Below are 19,683 nucleotides of genomic sequence, written 5' to 3'. Positions count from 1 at the left end.
GCAATCAATCATAACCACAACCCATACTTATTGCTATATTTTACTGACTTCTTGCTCACGTACACAGATGTGGGAAGGTGGTTCTTTGAGAGAGGGTGGCATCCTCATGCCAGGGATGAATTTAGCCCTGAGCTTGCTGCAGCCTCATGGTGACCATAACTGCAGGGAAACATGCTCAGTTTTTCCATGGGTGGAAATATCTGTGGGGCACATTAAAGCACATTGACAGCTTGTTTGCAAACAGCTGTGCATGTGCATGTGGGAACATTCAATTGACAGGTATACCAAGGAATTGTCTGCAGCCACAGCAGATGAGAGAAATGGCTCTTTCAGACATGGCTCAGGGTTTTGGATGCCAGCTCATGCCCCACATGAAGACAGCATTGGCATGGATGGCATCCAGGGAGATGTGAGCCTTGTACGTGCCAAGGCTGTTGCCTGCCTCCAAGTAGGAGTAATGACCACCCCGACATTAACAGTGATTAAACAGCACCAAAGGCTTTGAAAACAACCCCTGGTGAGGTGAATCAGCTGGGGGTGGTGTCTGTGGGCACTGGAGCAGCTGCTGTGGAGCAGGGGCTGTGCTTGCACCTGCAGCCTGAGGTGAGTGCTCTGGTGGGACAGGGACAGGGAGATCAGCTGACTTCCTCCAGTCTCATATCTGGGGATTTTAAAAACAAGAGGTTTAAAAACAATCCCTCCTTGGAGTAATAATCCCCTTGGGTTAACAGCAGAAGAGGGAAGAGCCTGGCACAGCCGCTGACAGCAGTGCCCTGGTCCTGTCCCAGCCAGGGCAGCCGCTGCCCCCCTGGCCATCGTGTGCCCCAGTGCCATCTCTGCTGAGCAGGAGCCACATGGCCGAGAGCCGATGTGAGATGACACCTCTGCAGGAGAGCTGTGAGGGTGTGAAGATGTTATAGCCTACGTAAAAGGAAGACAGAAACGGGCACAGGAAAAAAAAAACCCACAAAAAATGGTGTGTTCGTTCCTCACTCTTCCCTCAGTGCTGTCTCACCCCGTGCAGAGGCTTCAGAGGTGTGAACACATCCTGTTTACATCTGCCACCAAGCCGGGAGGCTGAGGGAGCACACGGCTGAGGCACGGGAGAGGAGCTGCAGCGGGACAGGCCCTGGCATGGACACAGTGCCCGTCTACCACGGGGCCATCACCCGAGAGGCTGGGGAGAAGCTGCTGCTGGCGGCGGGCACGGACGGCAGCTACCTGCTGCGGGACAGCGAGAGCATCCCGGGGGTCTACTGCCTCTGCGTGCTGTGAGAGCGGGCCGGGAGCGGGCCGGGAGCGGGCCGGGAGCGCGGGGCTGGCCGGGGCAGCGGGCCGGGAGCGCGGGGCTGGCCGGGGCAGCGGGCCGGGAGCGCGGGGATGGCTGCGATAGCGGGCCGGGAGTGCGGGGATGGCTGGGATAACGGGCCGGGAGTGCGGGGATGGCTGGGATAGCGGGCCGGGAGTGCGGGGATGGCTGCGATAGCGGGCCGGGAGTGCGGGGATGGCTGCGATAGCGGGCCGGGAGTGCGGGGATGGCTGCGATAGCGGGCCGGGAGTGCGGGGATGGCCGGGGCAGCAGGCCGGGAGTGCGGGGTTGGCTGGGATAGCGGGTCGGGAGTGCGGGGATGGCTGGGATAGCGGGCCAGGAGTGCGGGGCTGGCTGGGATAGCGGGCCAGGAGTGCGGGGCTGGCTGGGATAGCGGGCCGGGAGTGCGGGGATGGCTGGGATAGCGGGCCGGGAGTGCGGGGATGGCTGGGATAGCGGGCCGGGAGTGCGGGGATGGCTGGGATAGCGGGCCGGGAGTGCGGGGATGGCTGGGATAGCGGGTAGGGAGTGCGGGGATGGCCGGGGCAGCAGGTCGGGAGTGCGGGGATGGCTGGGATAGCGGGCCGGGAGTGCGGGGATGGCTGGGATAGCGGGCCGGGAGTGCGGGGATGGCTGGGATAGCGGGTAGGGAGTGCGGGGATGGCCGGGGCAGCAGGTCGGGAGTGCGGGGCAGCCAGGGCTGCTCAGGCGGCAGCTGATTGCTGACAGTCCCCTCCACAATACGAGGTGCCCCACAACAAAATATGTTCTAGTGTTACCATCTGCTTGCCTGAGTGAGACTTTTGGGTCCTTGACGTTGGCTTAAGACAGAGGGGTGCAAAAAGTGGTGTGGGGTCCCTTGCAAAGCAAAGAGGAGCAGGTTTTGCCTTGCAGAGCCCATGCTTCCCACAGACAAAAAGCCATAAAGAGAAAGCAGGCAGGCACATGGGAAGGATAAGCAAGGTGCCATGGAGAAATGCCAGGCGACTTGGCTCAGGAAGGTGTGTGTATCCTCTTTGTGCTGGATAACCCTCTTGCTTTCTGTCTGTGTTCTTCTGCTTCCCTGGTGTGCTCATGGGTGTGCTCAGCAGCATCCCCAGTGACCCTGTCATTGGGAAAGGTAACACGGAGTGCTGCCATCCACATTGTGCCTTTGTTCAGGATGCTCTCAGTCCCACAAGGTTGTGGCTTGTCCCACAGGCCACGAGGCTTGGAGCAAACTGCCTGTAATGCACATGAAATACTGATGGTAACAAACTAGGTGATAATGTTTCATCAAATTGGGTGAAAAGGGAGACATCTGATGGGATGGTCTGTCAGGGAGAGAGTAAAGGTTCCCCTGGGAGAGCTAAGGGGCTTTCTATTCATAGGACGTCATTTTAACGAGGAAACTTAATTACCCTACTGTTGGTGAAATTCTCGGAAGTCCTGGTGACACTGTAGCGTTGCATCAGAAGAACAAAGATGACACTTATGCTGTACTTCAGTAGGAGAAGGAACACTAGAGAAAACCCTTTTAGGTCCAGCATGAAATCAGCTAACAGAAGGAACTCAGGTACCTGGCAAAAAACACAAGGGAAAGAAGGGTCCTAAGTCAGGTTTTCCCCAAATCCCTTGAACAGATTTCTGATAATAAAGTAATTGTAATTTCTGTCATGTAATTGTCAAAGCCCTGGGTGAGCATCATTATCTTCCTGTTATAGACCAACAAATGGAGACATGCAAGATGGTTATAGACAATCCAAAAACACAATACTCTTCTCAGGGAAAGTCTTTGTGGCAGAGGATGTATTTTTTCTTCTCTCATGAAATCAGGTGAACCAAGTTAGGTGTTCCTGCTAACAAATACCTTAACAGCAAGCTGAAAATGGGAAATAAGAAGCATCTTGAGTTAAATGAAAATGGAAGAGACATAGCAAGAGGTAAGGAGGGCTATGATTCCTGGGATGGGAATAGGCAATAAAAGCAGAATCTCTTTAAAATAACTATCAGAGGAAATGGGGATATACCACCCTTATACTCAGAAGTCATTCAGTGCAGGTGAAACACTAAGGTATTAGAGAAAGGGTCAGGAAGAGTGTTACAATGCTGAATAAGACAGAGAATACTAAAATTAGTCCACCATCAGGATGTAGGTATGTAACAAGGTCTTTCAGTTGTACACTATCAGCTGGGATTTTTTGTATATTGGTAGTAATTTATGCCCTTTGAAAGAAATTTCATTAATGAAATAAAATATAGAAAATGAAAATAGGAAGAAATTAAAGCTTTGCTAGCTGTGAAGCTCTGCAGTCTTTGGAGGAAAAGATACTTCAGTAAGAAACAGACCAAATTACTCCTAAAATTATGGGCCATTCATGTCTCCATGGTATGTTGCATTGAAACATATGTATGATAAACAAAAGGGTAAAAGCAAAAACCCAAAAATTAATGATGAGTGTTCTGCAGGCTCAGAACATAGATCCTTAATAGTTATTCTATAAAGGAAATTTGAAATAGCATCTTGGATAAATCCAGATGAAATTTAAATGAAAACTCTTATGATGAGTATGAACTGATACAGAAAGAAAGGTGGCTGAAATGGTAGAATTAAGCCTTGGTTCCAATACTTCTTAATAGTCAATTCAAATAATTACGTAAGAAATAGCAGATATGGTAAACAGCATGTCACACACTAACTGTGGAGACAGTTTTTATACCAGGAAAAGATCCCACACTGAGATAGCAGTGACAGTTTGAAGAAATGTGGGCTATAAACCAGAGAAGTGCTTTGACAGGCTAAGTTTGCCAAAGCAGAGCACTGTAGTGGAGAGACTGCAGGAGCGGGAAAGGAAGGTGTGAGAGGTAGAGATCTGTGTTTGGTGGAGAGTGCTAAGCCTGGCTTTGGCAAAAGGAGCCAATGGACATAACCTGTCCAAATTCCAGTCTGAACATCATGGGCAGAGATGGAACAGGTAACAAACATGCATGTGCAGGGCAGCTCTGGTAAAAACTGAGGGAAGTGTGCAGTTGCTGTTTTCACTCTGTAAGAAAAAGAAAATTAAAGAAAGAATAAGTATTTCTCTGCTTTTTAAAATGCTTCATTCTAAATAAATCATGGAAATTATTAGGAATAACAAAGTTATTAACCAGTTTACATTATGGTTCAGAATCCATGCCAAGGATCACTATAGGAATATATAGACATATGAAGATCAGACAAAAGATGAATTTACTAGAAGTAATGAAGTGATCTTTGAAACATGGGAAATAAAGCTGGTCAGCCATTAGATATACTGCAGTAAGTATCAGAGCTAAACAAAATATTTTTCATGTTTCCAGTGAAAATTTCTACCAGGAGTGTATGTGTTTTATGCTGCCAGTAGTGTTTCTATTGCCCTTAGAAAACAAAAAGAGAAAAATAGTCCAGTTTTCCAAAATCAAGACATGTTCAGTCTGTCTTCTTTGCCCTCTCCCTCCACTTCCCTGGGGAAATAAAACAAACCAAAACAAACATAAAGTCCTGCAGCTTCCTAGTTCTAACCATTTTTAGGGCTCCTTTTCCCATCACAGGGGAATTACAAGGCACAGTTCTGATAAAGAGAGAAGAAATATTTATCAAAAGAGCAATTAAGCATATATTTGGATGACAGTGGTGTCATCTATTTGAATTCACGTTAGTGGCTGCTCTGCACTTCCAGCTCCAGGTACTGTAATTGTCAAGCCCTGTGCTTTCACTGCATTGCTTATGCTCAAGCAATGTCTCCTTTTCCCAAGAAACTGCATGAATTTGTGATGCCACGATCACCACCACATCCTCTCCCTCGAAAAAGCCCTGACATATTTTGGCAGGCTTTGAGCCTCTTAAGGCACACAATGAGGACTGCAGTGTTCATGGTCAGGCTCATTCACCTTTTGCTTTTCCAATTAAAAAGCAGAGCCCTGACCTTTAAAAAGGAGAAGAGTCAAAGACTTCATGAATCCCTTGTGACTGATGCTGATTTTACAGGGCAAGCATAAAAGAGACAGGTAGTAGCATAAAACCTGACCTATAGAGGTGGGTAACTGCAGCAGGCAGGACCCTGTTGGAGCATTCATCTAGAAAACACTCTGCTTTCTCTCTTCTTTGTTTCTCCTGAGCTACTGATTTATCTCCCTTGAATGCCACTTTCCACTTTCTGAAGCTGGGATGTGCACATGGGGTGCCTGAAAGCTTTCAAAGAGACAATGAATATTTTCTTGGTGTGACTGCAGCAAAGCACAAAGGACCCACTTTCAAACATATTTTAAGACCATAATTAAACAATGCATGGAAGAGTAGGAAGGTTTTGATTTGCAATTGTATGCTCTGGGGCTCTTGCAAACAGAGGTGCTGCTCTCAAATTTTGGCAATGATTTTAATACCAGATGCTCCTGGGTCTTCATTGTATGAATATTATTATTGAATTGATAATGTCTACTTTAAGGATGTTGTGAATATGTCAACAGAGGTACACAATTCTTTCCTAGAAGTTTTTAGAGTTGAATTGAAAAGCAAGATTTTTGCTGTTCTGAGAACTGTCTAGAAGAAATGCATACGCTTTATAAAACATACACGTTTTACCCATAAACAAGTTAGACACTACACACAGTACACCAGGGTTTTAATATCAAGCCTGATTGTTCCAGGGAGCTTTCTTTACTGGTTTGGTTTCCTCTCTGCTCAATGCCCCGTTTGACATTTTTAGCACACTCAGAAATCCTCTGTGCTCACAGCTGCTAATGAAGTCAATGGGGGACACGGGACACACTAATGGCGACTACTTTGAGGAGCAGCCTCTTCAACCCTGCCTGAAAATGTATAAAGAAAATGCCTGAGAGTGCCAAAAGCCCCATGTTCCTTTACAGATATATGAGCACACATGGAGAAACAAGCAGCTCATGCCTGAATTGGCAAAGATAAAGCCTTTGTAGTTTGGGTTTTAAAATCCACATGCTTGAAAATACTGACAATGTTAGTAGTTGTTTCAGAGCTGTAAGTAAGACAAACACGACGTGCTTGTCAAACTGTATGTTCAGATGATTTGTTTGAAACCAGCCGTTTGTGTACTGTGCTGCATTAAATTTGTGGAGAATAATCAAAAGCTGGAATTGAAAGCTGTTTAGAGCTCTTGAAGCAACAGTAATGGCAACAGGGATAGGCTGCAGTCCTATCAGATTTTACGTGTGCTATTTTTTCTGTCACTGTAACCACGGTGCAGAAGTTCAAGGCAACGTGCTGAAACTTTCTGATGAGACAGATACATCAGCTGTGCAGTATGAAGGTGTAATACAGGATCACAAGCCAGCTTCTGCTTAGCATTTCCTTTGTTTCCTATGTATTCTTTTTGATAGACATGGCAGAATAATTGCATTTTTTATAACACTGCACATAATCATCATCATCATTTAAGATGTAATTTGAAACAAAAGAAGAAACCCCTCAATTCAACATCGCTATTGCAAATATCACACGCTGTTTTCAGCTTTGAAAAAAGTCTTCTGTAGCACAGTGGTAAATTTTACTGAGGTGAGTATTTCAGGTGCCTGCTAACCAGAGTGAGTCTTGTCTTTGCTGAGCATAACTTGGCTAATGACCTTCACATATTCCAAGGACTTTACTTGGAAAGGTAGGCAGCCTGAATCATGGGATTGATGAAACTTAGTGGGAGGCTAAGTTATTGGCCTGCCATAAAGTAATATCCTTTTATTTAGTATCTCAGATTTGAATAAATTCTTACTTTGTTTTTGGCTGGAATCTTCTTGTACCACACTGACACAAACCCTGCTCAGAAAGGCTACACACTTGCTCTTTAAGTAAATCAGCAGCATTTCTTCAGAGAGTTAGGAGTGTTGAAGTGGTAAAGATATTGACAATCTTCCACAGAAATCCCTGCATAAATTCAGAGCTATTTCACAAGACTTAACTTTCTCTTTTAAGCTTTTGTTAATTTCAGAAGAGAAAATCAAGATAATGCATTTTTTAAATAATGCTACAGCATTACAGCAAGTTAATATGTATTACTCATGAAGTATTGAGGGTAAAATTTTCCCACAAGAAGTGTTGATAAAGGAATCAGTGACAGAAATCAGTGACAGGAGTGTTCACTCAAGTGCTGCTGTGATTTAAGCTACAGTCACTCCGTTGGGCTTTTCAAATGTTGTAAACACCAGTTTAACCTATTTTATTCACTCTTGCAGTATCTTGCACATGATCTCAATGTGAAGGCTATTTCTTCAGCTTGAGTTAGCTGAAGGGTGGTAATTTCTGAGTTGCTGTACTTAGCTGAGACCTAAATAAGGGGAGAATCAGTCTGTTTGTCAAAAAGAAAACACAAATTCTAAGAGAGTGAGGAGAAGCTTAAAGGCTCTGAGGCACTGCTGTGTATTCCCCTAAATTCAGGAGTTTTGGCTTTGTGGTAGCCATCTCCCACTTCTGTATCTCCTGTTGTGCCCATGCCATCACCTACATTCCCTGTCCAGGGTTGCCCACCAGGAAACTGCCTGAAGTTGTTTCCTCTGGGCACGCAGGAGCTGATCTGCACCTACATCAAACACCTGTGGTGGGGCAGAAGTGGCTCCAGCCTGAGCTCTGGTGCTCATTTGCTCCGTGCCATTGACCCCCACTCCAGAGCCCCCCTTGAGTGTGGTGCTCATCTCCATAGATCTCCATAGCATTAAGTGGTTTCTGAGCATTATCTCTGCTTGAGACATGAAGAGTTTAACTCTGTTTCACAGAAGAGAAAGGTGACACAGGAGCCCCAGTTCTGCAGTACCCTCTAGCTTTGGGTTCCCAGTATAAGGGCCATGGGAAGGGATTCTGAGGCTGCCCAATGTTATTCTGCACAACTTGCTGACTTTGCTTGCATTGCCGAGGTCTGTTTCCTTCTTTCATACAACTTTGGCTTCCAAAACACCCATCTTCTTCTCCTGGTTGTTTCAGCATTTTGTGCTCCTCCCAGACCAAGTCCCCTCATAGTTTACCTTTGTATATCCCCTTCCTTACTCATTTAGTCTTTCTGTCAGGGGTTCAATGTTTGTTGCTGTTTCCTTGCCCAGCTTGCATAGATATTGGTCCCCTTTTCTTTCCTTCCACATCCATCCCACCTAATCCCAAACTTCCTGCCCAAGACGCCCAATTACTAAATTACCTTCTGGTTTTAATCTCACTAATCTAGGCCAGGCAACACACATGCATTTGAGATCATGGACACTGCTTGGCTGAGTGCCCATGGTACAGCCAGCCCAGACATGGTGATGCTACAACTGCTAACAACCTTTAGAGGGTGCTTCTCTTGCAGCCTAGAGAGCTACTACTGCTTTCAGAGAGTGCAAGAGACATACCATCCTTCCAACAAATTTTATGTCTTACTCTGAAAACTGGGCACTCCCTCCTCTGACAATTAGAAGATTTTTTTTTAAACATGGGAAAAGCACTGTTTTGCTTAACGTGTTCCCTTCTGCTTTCTCCGTCCCTAAAGGAGGGTGGGGCAAATACCTAAGAAATGAAATTTCAGTCTGAACTGCTGAAATGTGGCAAAGTTATAAGAAGCTGACTCTGGGCAGTCTAATGCTCAGAACCACTGTTTGTAGACTACACCATGGTCTGGTTCTTAAACTATGTTGTAAAATGAAATCCCAAGGTAAGGCCAGGTTGTAAATGTACCAGGTAAGAAGAGCTGATTGACATAATGACATCTGAAGAGAAACATATGTACAGAGGAAGAAATTGATGTAATTTATTGCTGACATGGCTTTCCCTTTTCTCTGTTTTTCTCCCTTTTAATGTGTTCAATTTTGGGCTCAGAAATGAATAAAAATTAGTTTAATAAAATTTCCCAACTGAGATGCAAAGTATTTGGAAATGATGTTAAAGTATACCATGCAGCTGAAATGTCATCATTAATTTTAATTTGCAGCATGCGTGTAATGTCCTCGGGCTATTTCAATGGTGCAGAAGATTGTAAACATTCACCTGTTAAAGTAAATGCAGCTTTAACAGGGCTGATCACAGCTAAGAAGGAGGAATGGAGAGGACAGGTAGACAGATGGTGTTTCAGTATGTCATCTGTGAACAATGCCTTGGTAACTCTTTGGGAGGAATTATCTGGCTGTAAAGAAAAAAGAAGCCTATAATATAAAGTATTCCTGTAATAGCAACTTTTTCTAGGTTTTCCTTTGACAAAGTTTTCCAAGGGAAAGTATTGAAACAGAGCCTGTGTTAGTGCAGTTCCCAGCTGGTATAACATATCCTTCCCTATGGAGACAAAAGAAAAGTGAGATGTCACAAAAATGTCATTAGTGGTGACCAAAGCACTTTTCGTAAGTGCTATCTGGTATTGTCCTTACAGCAATGGCTCTTTTCTGCTTCCCCTCACCAGCATTTTGGTATTTTTTGCCTATGATCAAAAACTTATAGAGCCTCATCAAGATGTTAATTCATGATTGTTCCTGTCCCCTGAGCTTCACTGACAGGAGAGAGGAGCTTTGCTGTTGTGAGTGGGGCTGTGCCTGTCCTTGGGACAGGTGAAGCAATGGGGGAGCCCCTCAGTGAATCTTTACCTGGGTGTCATGAACTGGTCCTCCTCCAAGACGTGCTGATACACCAGGGTCACTGACAGTGTTCCCTGAGCTCACACCACGTATAGGAACTTTGTGTCTCTCTAGGAGCTTTTTTTCTGCCCTGAAGAGAGTAAAATGTAGAAAATTGAGCTGTCCTCTCATGTTAGCTGGGGAATTTCTCATTTCCTGAGATGTAATCTTCAGTAAATGAACTTTTTCACCTGCTTTTTTCCAGTGTTACATGCTTTACTCTTTGGAAGGTAATGTCCTCTGCAATCTCAATTTTAATTTGTGTATATAATTTTTCTTTTAAGAAAAATACCTTGATCTTCCTTCAGCCGACACTGATCTTAGTTCATGTAAGGTAGATTAAATCATAAAAACCTTTCTCATGGGAGCTTTTGCCCATGTAGCAGTAAACTTTACCCAAAATCATATCACTAAATATGGAAGGTAAAAAATTCTTTGAAGTGGTAATGAAGTAAGTTCCTGCTGCATGACAGAAAGTTTTGATAAGATCACATTCATTGGGAGAGTACTGATCCGAAGAGCTGTAATTCATTTGGTGGAGACCAAGGTCCCAATGGAAAGTAATTCAATGGGAAGATCTAGCTGTTCATCCTCTTAACAAAATGCACCTTCCTTCCTTTGTGCATTGCCTTTGAAGAGGCAGATGGGGATGTCCAGGTCATCTCCCATTTACACAGTGTCTTGCTTTCCCGGTGGCTTCAGAGCTGATAACAGATGATAATGTTGTGTTTTTCAACTTAAGCACAATAAAATTCCTTAGACCTTTCAGTCTTTCCTTCTCTGGGAAAAATATGAACATTTTCCAAGAGAGTGGAGAACTCTCACTTGTCCCTCAGGAAGCTGTGATAACAATGTCATTCTCTTCCCACTCTCCACACTGTGCTCAAAGCATCCATCTTCTAAAATTCTTGTTCCTTTTTCAGAACCTCATGGGCTTTTAATCTGAACTATCCTTTGTGATTTCCCTGTGCTCAGCTGAAATATTTTACAGTGTTATATTTTGAAAAATGCAGGATAGCTGCATTGTATCTCACCATACTTCAATACTGAATATTATTTTATCTGACCTCTATTTTTCAATTCATTCTGCTTAGAAAACCTTTCTGGTATAGAGCTGAGAGCCAACAGACAGAGTCAGAATAGCACCACAGCCCCTCAGCCTCTTCAACTCATGCAATCTCTTATGTAGAGAAAACAGTGAAAGAAACAACAAATAGTGGCTTTCCAGATAACCGTGCTGTTTGTGGAAAAAATCAGATTTTAAGGGGACTGAAGCAGTTGGGAAAACCAAGAATCAAGCAAGGGTAGTAGAATCATAGAATCATAAAATGGCTTGGATTGGAAGGGACTCTAAACATCCCCTAGTTCATCTAATCATCTAGTTCCAACTTACCCTGATGTGGGCAGGGATGCCACCCACTAGACCAGGTTGCTCATATCCTTATGCACAGTGTAGTGTTGAAAATAGAAGTCAAGACAATGAGTTTTAGATGTGTAGAATCATACTGGCAGATTTGAGACTTGAAACAAAATCACTGTGTAAAAGGTTAAATACCCACTTCAAAGAGATGGAACAAAATGCCAGGACCTCTCTGGTATTTTCCAGTACATTATGGCCTGTAAAATCCTCATTTCAGTAACCATGTGTTGGCTGGTGTTCTACATGTTTAGGCACAGCAAAGCTCCTTGTGATTTTTAAAAAAAAGATTCACGTGAACATAATGTTATAAAAAGCTGATGACACAGGCACAGCTCTCAGTCTTTAAGAAGAGATGGTACAAGACTGTCTGAGGGCCCTAAAGGGAGACACTGGATTCCCTGAACAAGAAGAACATACATAATCTAGTGACTTACAGGAATGTGCTTTTAGTCAACTGGGCTTGAGCTGTGGCTTCAAACACCACTGACCATGGTGCTATGGCATGGGCAGAAAAGCAGCTCCACATTCTTCCCTCCTCCTGCAGCCACAGCAGGTTGTTCATGTCTCTTCCCAAGGTCCAAATCCCTGATGGACTGTAGTTTGCTGGGGAAAAAAGAGGGGAAAAGCAGTGATGGCTGTTTTCCTCCTTGGGTTTCCATGAAGTGAGCGTGGCCAGCTGCTTTTCATGTCTGACTGGTGGCATACATAAAGTCAGGGAAAAGGCTCTCTTGGTAGACATGAAGAGGTGGATGAAGCTGTGGTGGGATTGTGGGGCAGTATCAGGCACATTCCCATATTTGAGGAGAGGAGGGCCGTGTCTCAGCTGTGCACAGGGAGCTTGTCCCTGCAGCAGCCCGGATGGGAGGGAATGGCTTTGTGTCCTTCACCTCTGTGTCTAATCACAGTGGGAGTGGTGGGGGCAGAGCTCACAAATCACCACAGGCATTTTGCTCCCACTTTTCTGGGTTGTAGCAGAGTGCCAGCTCTTAAAAACTTCCTTCTGTTATACCAGCCACCACTTTGCGAAGGTTGCTGTAATGACTTTTAAACAGGAATTTGACACAGATCATGAGTAATTGCAATCATATGATGTCTGTGTCACTGATGGTTTCTCATATTTTGTAGTAACTGCTATAATGCCATGCATAACTGGAAATAAATACAGTACATTTCTGCTTTCTTAAGAATAAGAATTGATGGCCAAATAGGGAATGGTCCTTAAAATATTGCTGTGTATTCATGTAAATCTCTGTAGTGTGAAATAGGAGCACAGAATAATAGAATATGCTGAGTTAGAAGGGCCCCAGCAGGGATCCCATCATTGAGTCCAGTTCCTGGCACAGCAGAGGACATCCCAAGAATCACACCATGTGCCTGAGAGCACAGTCCAAATGCTGCTTGAACTTAATACAGTCTTTCTTATCTGATACCATCTAAACTAATGTTGTACCCATGGAGCTCCTATTAATTGATTCTGAGTTAAATTTTTGGATATTAGTGTAGTAGTCTACCATGGAAATCATTCACTGAGTTGGGTTTGTGAGAGAAGCAAGAGTGACTTTGGCACAAGTTGTGCCTTGTGTTATTAGTCTATGGCTCCTTATTCCCCAAAGACTCTGATTTTAAAAGAAGGAAGATTCCATACTCTTGTATGTCTCTTTTTGGAGACAGTATTTGAAAGTTGGGAAGGTATGGGCAAAGCAAATAGTAATTGATTTAACTCCTTTGTGTGGGTATAGCTTTCCAAATAAATTACAGTAATGACATTGCTGCTGTTAACATCTGCATTTAAATGAGTCACAGAACAGTAATGTTACCTGTCAATAATACGCCTTCTCTTTTTGCAGGGAAAGTGTTTCTGGTGTGTGTCAGTGAAAGGACATCACTAATAAAAATTAATAAAAATGCTGAGGAAGGAATAAAAGCAACACCATTTAATGTAAAATAACTGAATACTGCTAAACTAGATCCTGGCCAGACCAATCCCTCTCATCCCAAAAAAACCCAGTAGGTTTAACATTGCATCTAGCCAGTGGGGTTTTTAGCTACCCTGAGCCTTTAGAGGTGAATTTATTTTTATGGAAAAGTTAGCAAATGAGCTAACTCTCACATAACAGTGTAGCTCTTGTGAAAACTGTCAGGAGAAATTATTAATCAATACCTGTTTTTATTTTTTTTTCCACAGGCATCAGGGTTATGTTTATACCTACAGAGTGTCCCAGACAGAAACTGGATCCTGGAGTGCTGAGGTGTGTACTTCTCCTTTCCCTTCTGAAAATTTCTACATCCTGTTTGATATAGATTATAGATTTAATGAAATATATTCAAATTATTCATGTTTCTGCCTAGTCTGATTTTCATTGATGGTAATCGATCTAGAGTGCATCCATCAGTAAGATGTCTTGGTGCCACTTCTGACAGTCTAGAACTCATAAATTAATTCCCTGTTTCATTTTAGCTGTTGCATAATGCAATAGTGCATCATTTTGCATCATTTTAAATGGCAAAAATATTGTGGTTTTATAATTTGACAAGCACAATCTGTTTCCGTCTATCCTATGTACCATCAATGTCAGAATACTAAAGAAATAATTTTCAGTGTACAGAGTTTTAATTCATTAATCCAGATCAATTCATCATTAGTGCAAAATATAGCTAAATCTTGATACAAAATATATTTTTGCCCATCTGACGGGAAACTGGTAATTCGGGTGCAGAAAAACATTATTTGTAATACAGACAACATTTAGGTTGATGAAATTGGGATGTTAATCTCTATTTATTTTATGATTTTTTTCCCTTTGGATGTACTCTGTGTATTATTTCATAATTGCTTTCTGTTTGTATGTTAATGAACATTTATTTCAAATACTATATAATTTCTAGACAGGCATATTTCCTTGGCCATTGCTGTATTAGAAGTGATTCTGGAACACAAAACTGATTCTTGTGGTTACTCTGAACAGATCAGGGGATGGAAATGACTGACATTACTGTGGAGTAGATAATTATCCATGTGACCCTTGGGAATAGTGCCCAGTAATTCTTTCTATAAGACATCAGGACGTTGATGTAAGGGTTAGGATTTGTAGTACCCAAGACAGAAGTTTTTCAGGACAGGGTGAGGGTGACAGTGCCCCCATCATGCCAGGGTAAGCACTGGCATCTGTGGAAGGATTCCAGGATTCCAGGGACCTCCACCTGTGGAGGGTAATTCCCTGACTGAGGCTGCAGCCTCCTTTAGCCCTAGATGACATCAGCATCTGCAGTGAGGTTTTTCTGGTGCTATATAGACCTGCTATGATGTCTGGCCTGTGGCCTCCACTGGCACTCTATGTGTGGCTTTTGGGCTTTCCCTGGCTGTATTTTAGGCAAACCTTACCTGAATTTCACATCATAGGTGTGTTGAAGGCCCAGGCTTCTCTGTACGTCCTCTGCAGGAGAAGGTTCTAGCTAGAGATCCATGATGCCAACCCTTCCCTTAAGGAACAGAAGCCTTTAAGTAAATGTTGCTAAGGCCATGCTGGCAGCAGCCTAGGTCCAGCTGATCCCCATAGAGTGTGTCTGCAAGGCCAAAACGGACTCCAGAGGCAGCTGGTCCTTTCCTGCTTCTGCTTCCTTCCCTGTGGCTGGTTAGTCTGAGCAAGCCCAGGTCACACCCATCTTTCAAGGATGAGGTAGGGAATTTAAAACAGTGCTGTGAAATCTCGGCTAGAGTGAGGATTCCAGCTGGTGCCAGGGAGGCTGGATTTAGCTCACAGCTGCTGGGTGAGAGCAGTGTCCCTTGAGTGGGACTATGCTGGCAGGACCCATACTTGTCCTCCCTTGACTTTGGTGAAGAGGAGTTATTATGAGAATGCGCTGAAGGATTTAACACAAACGTTGGATTTTTGATTAAAAGCACACATAGTTTCATTTAATACTGTTTGAAAAATTGCTAATGTAGAGAGATAGAAAGAGTATCACTTTTAATAAATAGGTAACATTTGGCTGCTCTTTGTACAAGAAGTAGACAGGAATACTCAATGAACACATAAGCCAACATTGAATGCTCCAAGAAGGGTTTGCAAAGAGGCAGTGTCCTTGCTGGAATTTAGTGGTGTGAGGACTCCCTCTCTATAGTAAGCCCAGGCTGCTCTCTAGCTTTTCTCACTGGTGTTTCTAGGATGGAACTATTTTACTGATACAGGCTAGAAAGTTATTGGTAAGGAGGTTAAATCACTGGCTGCAGTAAGTCAGGGTCAGAAATAGCAAGGGGTCACTTGTAAGTCTGCCTAATTAGTGTGGCAGGTGACTGTGGGTAATTAGTGTTGGTTTCTCTTGTAGTGATTTAGAAATTGTCCCTCTTCCACCTTTCTATCACCATGCTGCTGGGAACTGCTCAGTGTAGGAAGGCTGGGGTGCCCCGGGGAAAGCAGAGAGCAGTACAGCTCATTGACTCACCTGGAACTGGCACATCAGGGGTTCACATCCATGGCTGGCTCCTTCCCTGGGAGCCGTGTGCGTTTCTGAGGACAAGGCCTGTGTGCCAGCACAGGGTACCCAGCACCCCTCCTCACCTCTCCCCCTCCGGCTTTGCAGACAGCGCCCGGGGTCCCCCGGAGGCTCTTTCGGAAAGTGCACAACCTCATTGCAGCCTTCCAGAAACCCAACCAAGGCATTGTAACACCCCTGAAGAACCCAGTTGTCAACCACGTGAAAGCCAACTACTCCCCAGGTACTGGTGGGGGGAGGAAACCTTGGCTGCAGCTGAGCAGAGCCCTCCATGGTGGCAGGGATAGAGGTCTTAGACTTACTTGTATATTTGACCTGAACTGCCAGCAGAGTGACATTGCCAAAAATGTGCTGTAACTTTGCTATAGTGTAATTTGAAATGTTGTCACTCAGGTGCTCATTACAGACAAGGCCTGTCAATGTGATAAGAAAATGGATTTTGAATATGTATTCCTGAGCACTAGGGCAGCAATGGCTGCCTTCCCTCACCACCACCCTCACCCATGGAAGTATGAGCCTTCTGGACTGTCCATTTTCTTACAGTGTTCATCTGTTCAAATATTTGTGATTATTTCTCTTAGGGAGGAATGAAGGCTATGACTTCCACCTGCAGCCATCATGAGGATGTCTCTCCAAGCGTGACATAACCACGTCTTCCAGCATCTCCTCTAATCTATGGTTTAAAACAGAATGGTTTATGTGATAGTAAATACAACTCTGTGAGTTTTCTTGTAACATTTGCAGAAATGTGTATTTCATAGAACTTATTGCTTAAGATGTAGAAGTTTAGATTTCAGAGTACTTTGAACTCAGGGTGGGATATTTTTTGGTTTTGTTTTTGTTTTTCCCAAGAGAGGATAAAAAAGCATGAACTGCTAAATCCTTTATGTCTTTTTTTTCCTCTTTGTACTGTCAAGTAAAGACATTTCTCCCTTCAAGATCAGTTCTTAATTAATAATTAGTTATTAATTTTACATTGCTTAACTTTGAATCCTGCTTTGCTTTGTTCTGGTTGGCATTTATGCAGAATTGGGCAAGTCTCCTTTCATAACCTTAGGAGAATTGTTTACATTAAAGTGTCCTTGCCTTGGATGGTCTGTGTGTTTGTCATTCATACAGTTCCTAAAGATATTCCAGATGTGATACCATGAGGATCCCCAGTAACTGATTTCCCATCAAAGCAGTTGCTCTGCCCTCTAACAAAATCTGTAGTTTTCACCAATGACCAAGAACATAAGTAATGCACAGAGTAACCAAGAACACCCAATGAAGTGGAAAGCCTTGTTCTTTGCTTTTAGGTGTTCCCTGTACTTGAAACAAGCCATTCTTGCATACGAGTTAAAAAAATAAATTATTTTGGCATGACAGCTTTTCTTTTCCTCTCTGTGTGTTTCTATGCTGCTGCTGGGCTCCTGGAGGGGAGTTTTGAATCTAGAGGACTTGTCAGCTGTGCAGGGATAGGTGAGGCTGCTGGAGAACTCAGAGGATGTGCCTTTTGCACTTGGGCTGGAACAAGTGTGATGGCACTGGGCTAATGGGCTGGTAGACAGTAGGAAACACTTTTGAATACTTTTTTTTGGGTGTCCTATGGCCCTCTTGTTTGAGGAGACAGGGCTGTGTTTGAGGAGATAGGGCTGTGTTGCACTGCTGTCCACAGTCCAGACTACCTCCAGGTGGGTTTTTGCCAGGTAGGTTTGTGTGAGTTCCTGTGGGCTTTGGGAGGGACCCCAGCTAGGGCCCAGCCTTGTTTGTGTGCAAGGGGGATACATCTGGTCCAGATGCTGGTTTGTGCCACCAATGGCCATGCTTCAACAAACAGAAATGGTCCTGACTACCAAAAGAAAGAGAGTCTCACATGCTCCCTTCCAAAGCAGAAGACTAAGAGTGATTACAGATGGTCCACAAAAATATATGTAATTACAGAAAAACAACCCTTAAACATTGTATAGGAACCTTTGGGTTGCTCTAGTTATGTTTTATGCTATCTCTTCTGCAGATCCTGGAGGGTTAAAAATATTTCCTAAGAGAGAAAGAGGCTTTTTCCAGAAATGCCAGGCAACAGGCTCAGGGAGAACATGACTGACTGAATTTCACCAGACACTGTCACCTGCGGCTTGGTGCCACAGTAAGAGGCCCCATACCTGCCTTGTTTTCACCTCACTAAAGGCAAGTTGGATGTGAGCAATGACAGAACTAAGTGGGCTGCAAGTCCATGATGCAGCAAGGTGGATGCTCCAAATAACATTTGATAAGGCTGAAAGGTTTACCTTTTTACCCCCTCTGAGTGTGTGAGTGAGACAGTGCAAACAATAAAAGATTTTCTATGGAACTCAAGTTTCTTGTAAATAGGAATAAGTGCAATAAATGAACCGCCAGGTCTTAACAGGGACTACTGGGCAACAATGTTGTAAAGCTGTGGTTGAGACATTTTCAATTCATTACTCAGTTTCTGTCTAATTGAAGGCCAAATTTAATGTATGGTGAACTGTCCCATCATATTTTACACTGCCTGTACATGTGTTTCTCTGTGCCTTTTTTTGTATGTGTGCTTGTTGGCTGAAATTAGTCTTACCTTAATACAGTGCCATACAGCGGCAGACTCAGCATGATTTTCTCTTTAGTAAAATATTTAAAGGCTGTTTTTTTTATCATTACATAACTCAGCAAATGCACTGTCTGGTTTGCTGTCACTTGTGCCCATTGAAACTTTCCCTTCTCCTCCCTGCCTTAAAGGTTTTCCAGGCTGCTGTGAGCCTGTGGCATCTGGTCCCTGGCAGTTCCTCTCCAGCTTTGCAAACCACGCTTCCCCAAAGCCTGCTGAGCTGCTGGGTGCTGGCAGTGTGTCTGTGCAGCCCCAGCCTTCCCAGGGAGCTCCTCTGCTTCCCAAGTGCTGGGTGTAAACCCCTCATTCACCTGGCCTCTCCCGGGAGCAGGAACAGGTGTGCCTGGAAATCATCCCTGGCAGATGATTGCACAGTGTAGGGATGCATGCAGTGGGAAGAACTCTGCCCAGGGGCTGTTTCCTATTGAACTGTTCTCTACTGACTCAAGGCTGAGGCTGCATGTGGAAAACCTGCAGCACTCAAGCAGCAGCTGCTCACCCGCTTTGCGGTGCAGTGAGCTGAGGATAACTGGTTTGACTGTGGTTGACTCCAGAAGTGCATTGTTCTTCTGAAAAATACATAAAATAGGCCAGAAGATGCCATTTCTGTTTAAAGCTGAGAATGTTGTTTCAGTTTCTGGTGTAAATTATTAAGACAGAGGCTTGTATTGTTTCTTTTGAGTACCCAAGGGTCTGGAATTGCTGTAGGCTTAAAGGTGGAAACAGAGAGAAGCTGGTGGTGCCTGTGAGACAAGTAGATGCTTGGTTATCTTGGTTATGGGAACAGTAATTTGGAGATTATATTGATTTCCTACAATGACTTAAGTGTCAAGAGCTACAGATCCTTGTAGAGAGCAGCAGCTGCATTTTGCTGGTATGACTTCCCACATGATGTCAGTATTGCCTGCTGCTTCCCTCCCACCATCTCCTTCAGGCTGCAGCCCCACTGGGCACAGCCCCTCGCTGTGCCCTGTTCCCCTGCCAGCCCTCCCACCCCCGTCCCCTCGCTGCCACAGCCCCAGCTCTGCAAGGCCTTGTGGCTCACTGGGTTGCCCCCTGTTCTGGCTCCCTCCCCAGCACAGACAATGCTGCTCCTCTGCAGCAGCTGAGGCTCCCTCAGCTCTGGCTTTGCCTCCACTAAGCCCTCCCCTGTCCCTGCCTATGGCTGTGACAGCCCACCTGCAGCACTCAATCAATACAATATCCCAGGCTGGTTTTCTTCCCTTTCTACTGGAGCACCCACCCCTTTGGAATCACTTCCTTCTCATC

General features: G+C 44.3%; 1 protein-coding gene across 1 annotated transcript; it reads left to right on the top strand.

Annotated features, from left to right (window-relative positions):
• The first annotated feature begins 1,048 nt into the window (after positions 1–1,048).
• Positions 1,049–17,179, top strand: SH2D1A (SH2 domain containing 1A). The gene is made up of 4 exons (XM_036402210.1): positions 1,049–1,271; positions 13,504–13,567; positions 15,900–16,035; positions 16,394–17,179. The coding sequence occupies exons 1-4, from the start codon at positions 1,135–1,137 to the stop codon at positions 16,432–16,434; spliced, it is 378 nt and encodes a 125-aa protein (XP_036258103.1). The 5' UTR covers positions 1,049–1,134; the 3' UTR covers positions 16,435–17,179.
• The last annotated feature ends 2,504 nt before the right edge of the window (positions 17,180–19,683 follow it).

Source organism: Molothrus ater, chromosome 14 (genome assembly GCF_012460135.2).
Source record: "Molothrus ater isolate BHLD 08-10-18 breed brown headed cowbird chromosome 14, BPBGC_Mater_1.1, whole genome shotgun sequence".
NCBI classification, from domain to species: Eukaryota; Metazoa; Chordata; class Aves; order Passeriformes; family Icteridae; genus Molothrus; species Molothrus ater.
The sequence above is the reverse complement of the archived record's forward strand: the minus strand, read 5'-3'. Positions and strand labels throughout refer to the sequence as shown.

Coding starts and splice junctions, on each gene's coding strand:
- SH2D1A (XM_036402210.1), top strand. CDS start 1,135: ATGGACACAGTGCCCGTCTACCACGGGGCCATCACCCGAGAGGCTGGG. Junction 13,568..15,899: donor CTGGATCCTGGAGTGCTGAG/GTGTGTACTTCT, acceptor CCGGCTTTGCAG/ACAGCGCCCGGGGTCCCCCG. Junction 16,036..16,393: donor GAAAGCCAACTACTCCCCAG/GTACTGGTGGGG, acceptor TATTTCTCTTAG/GGAGGAATGAAGGCTATGAC.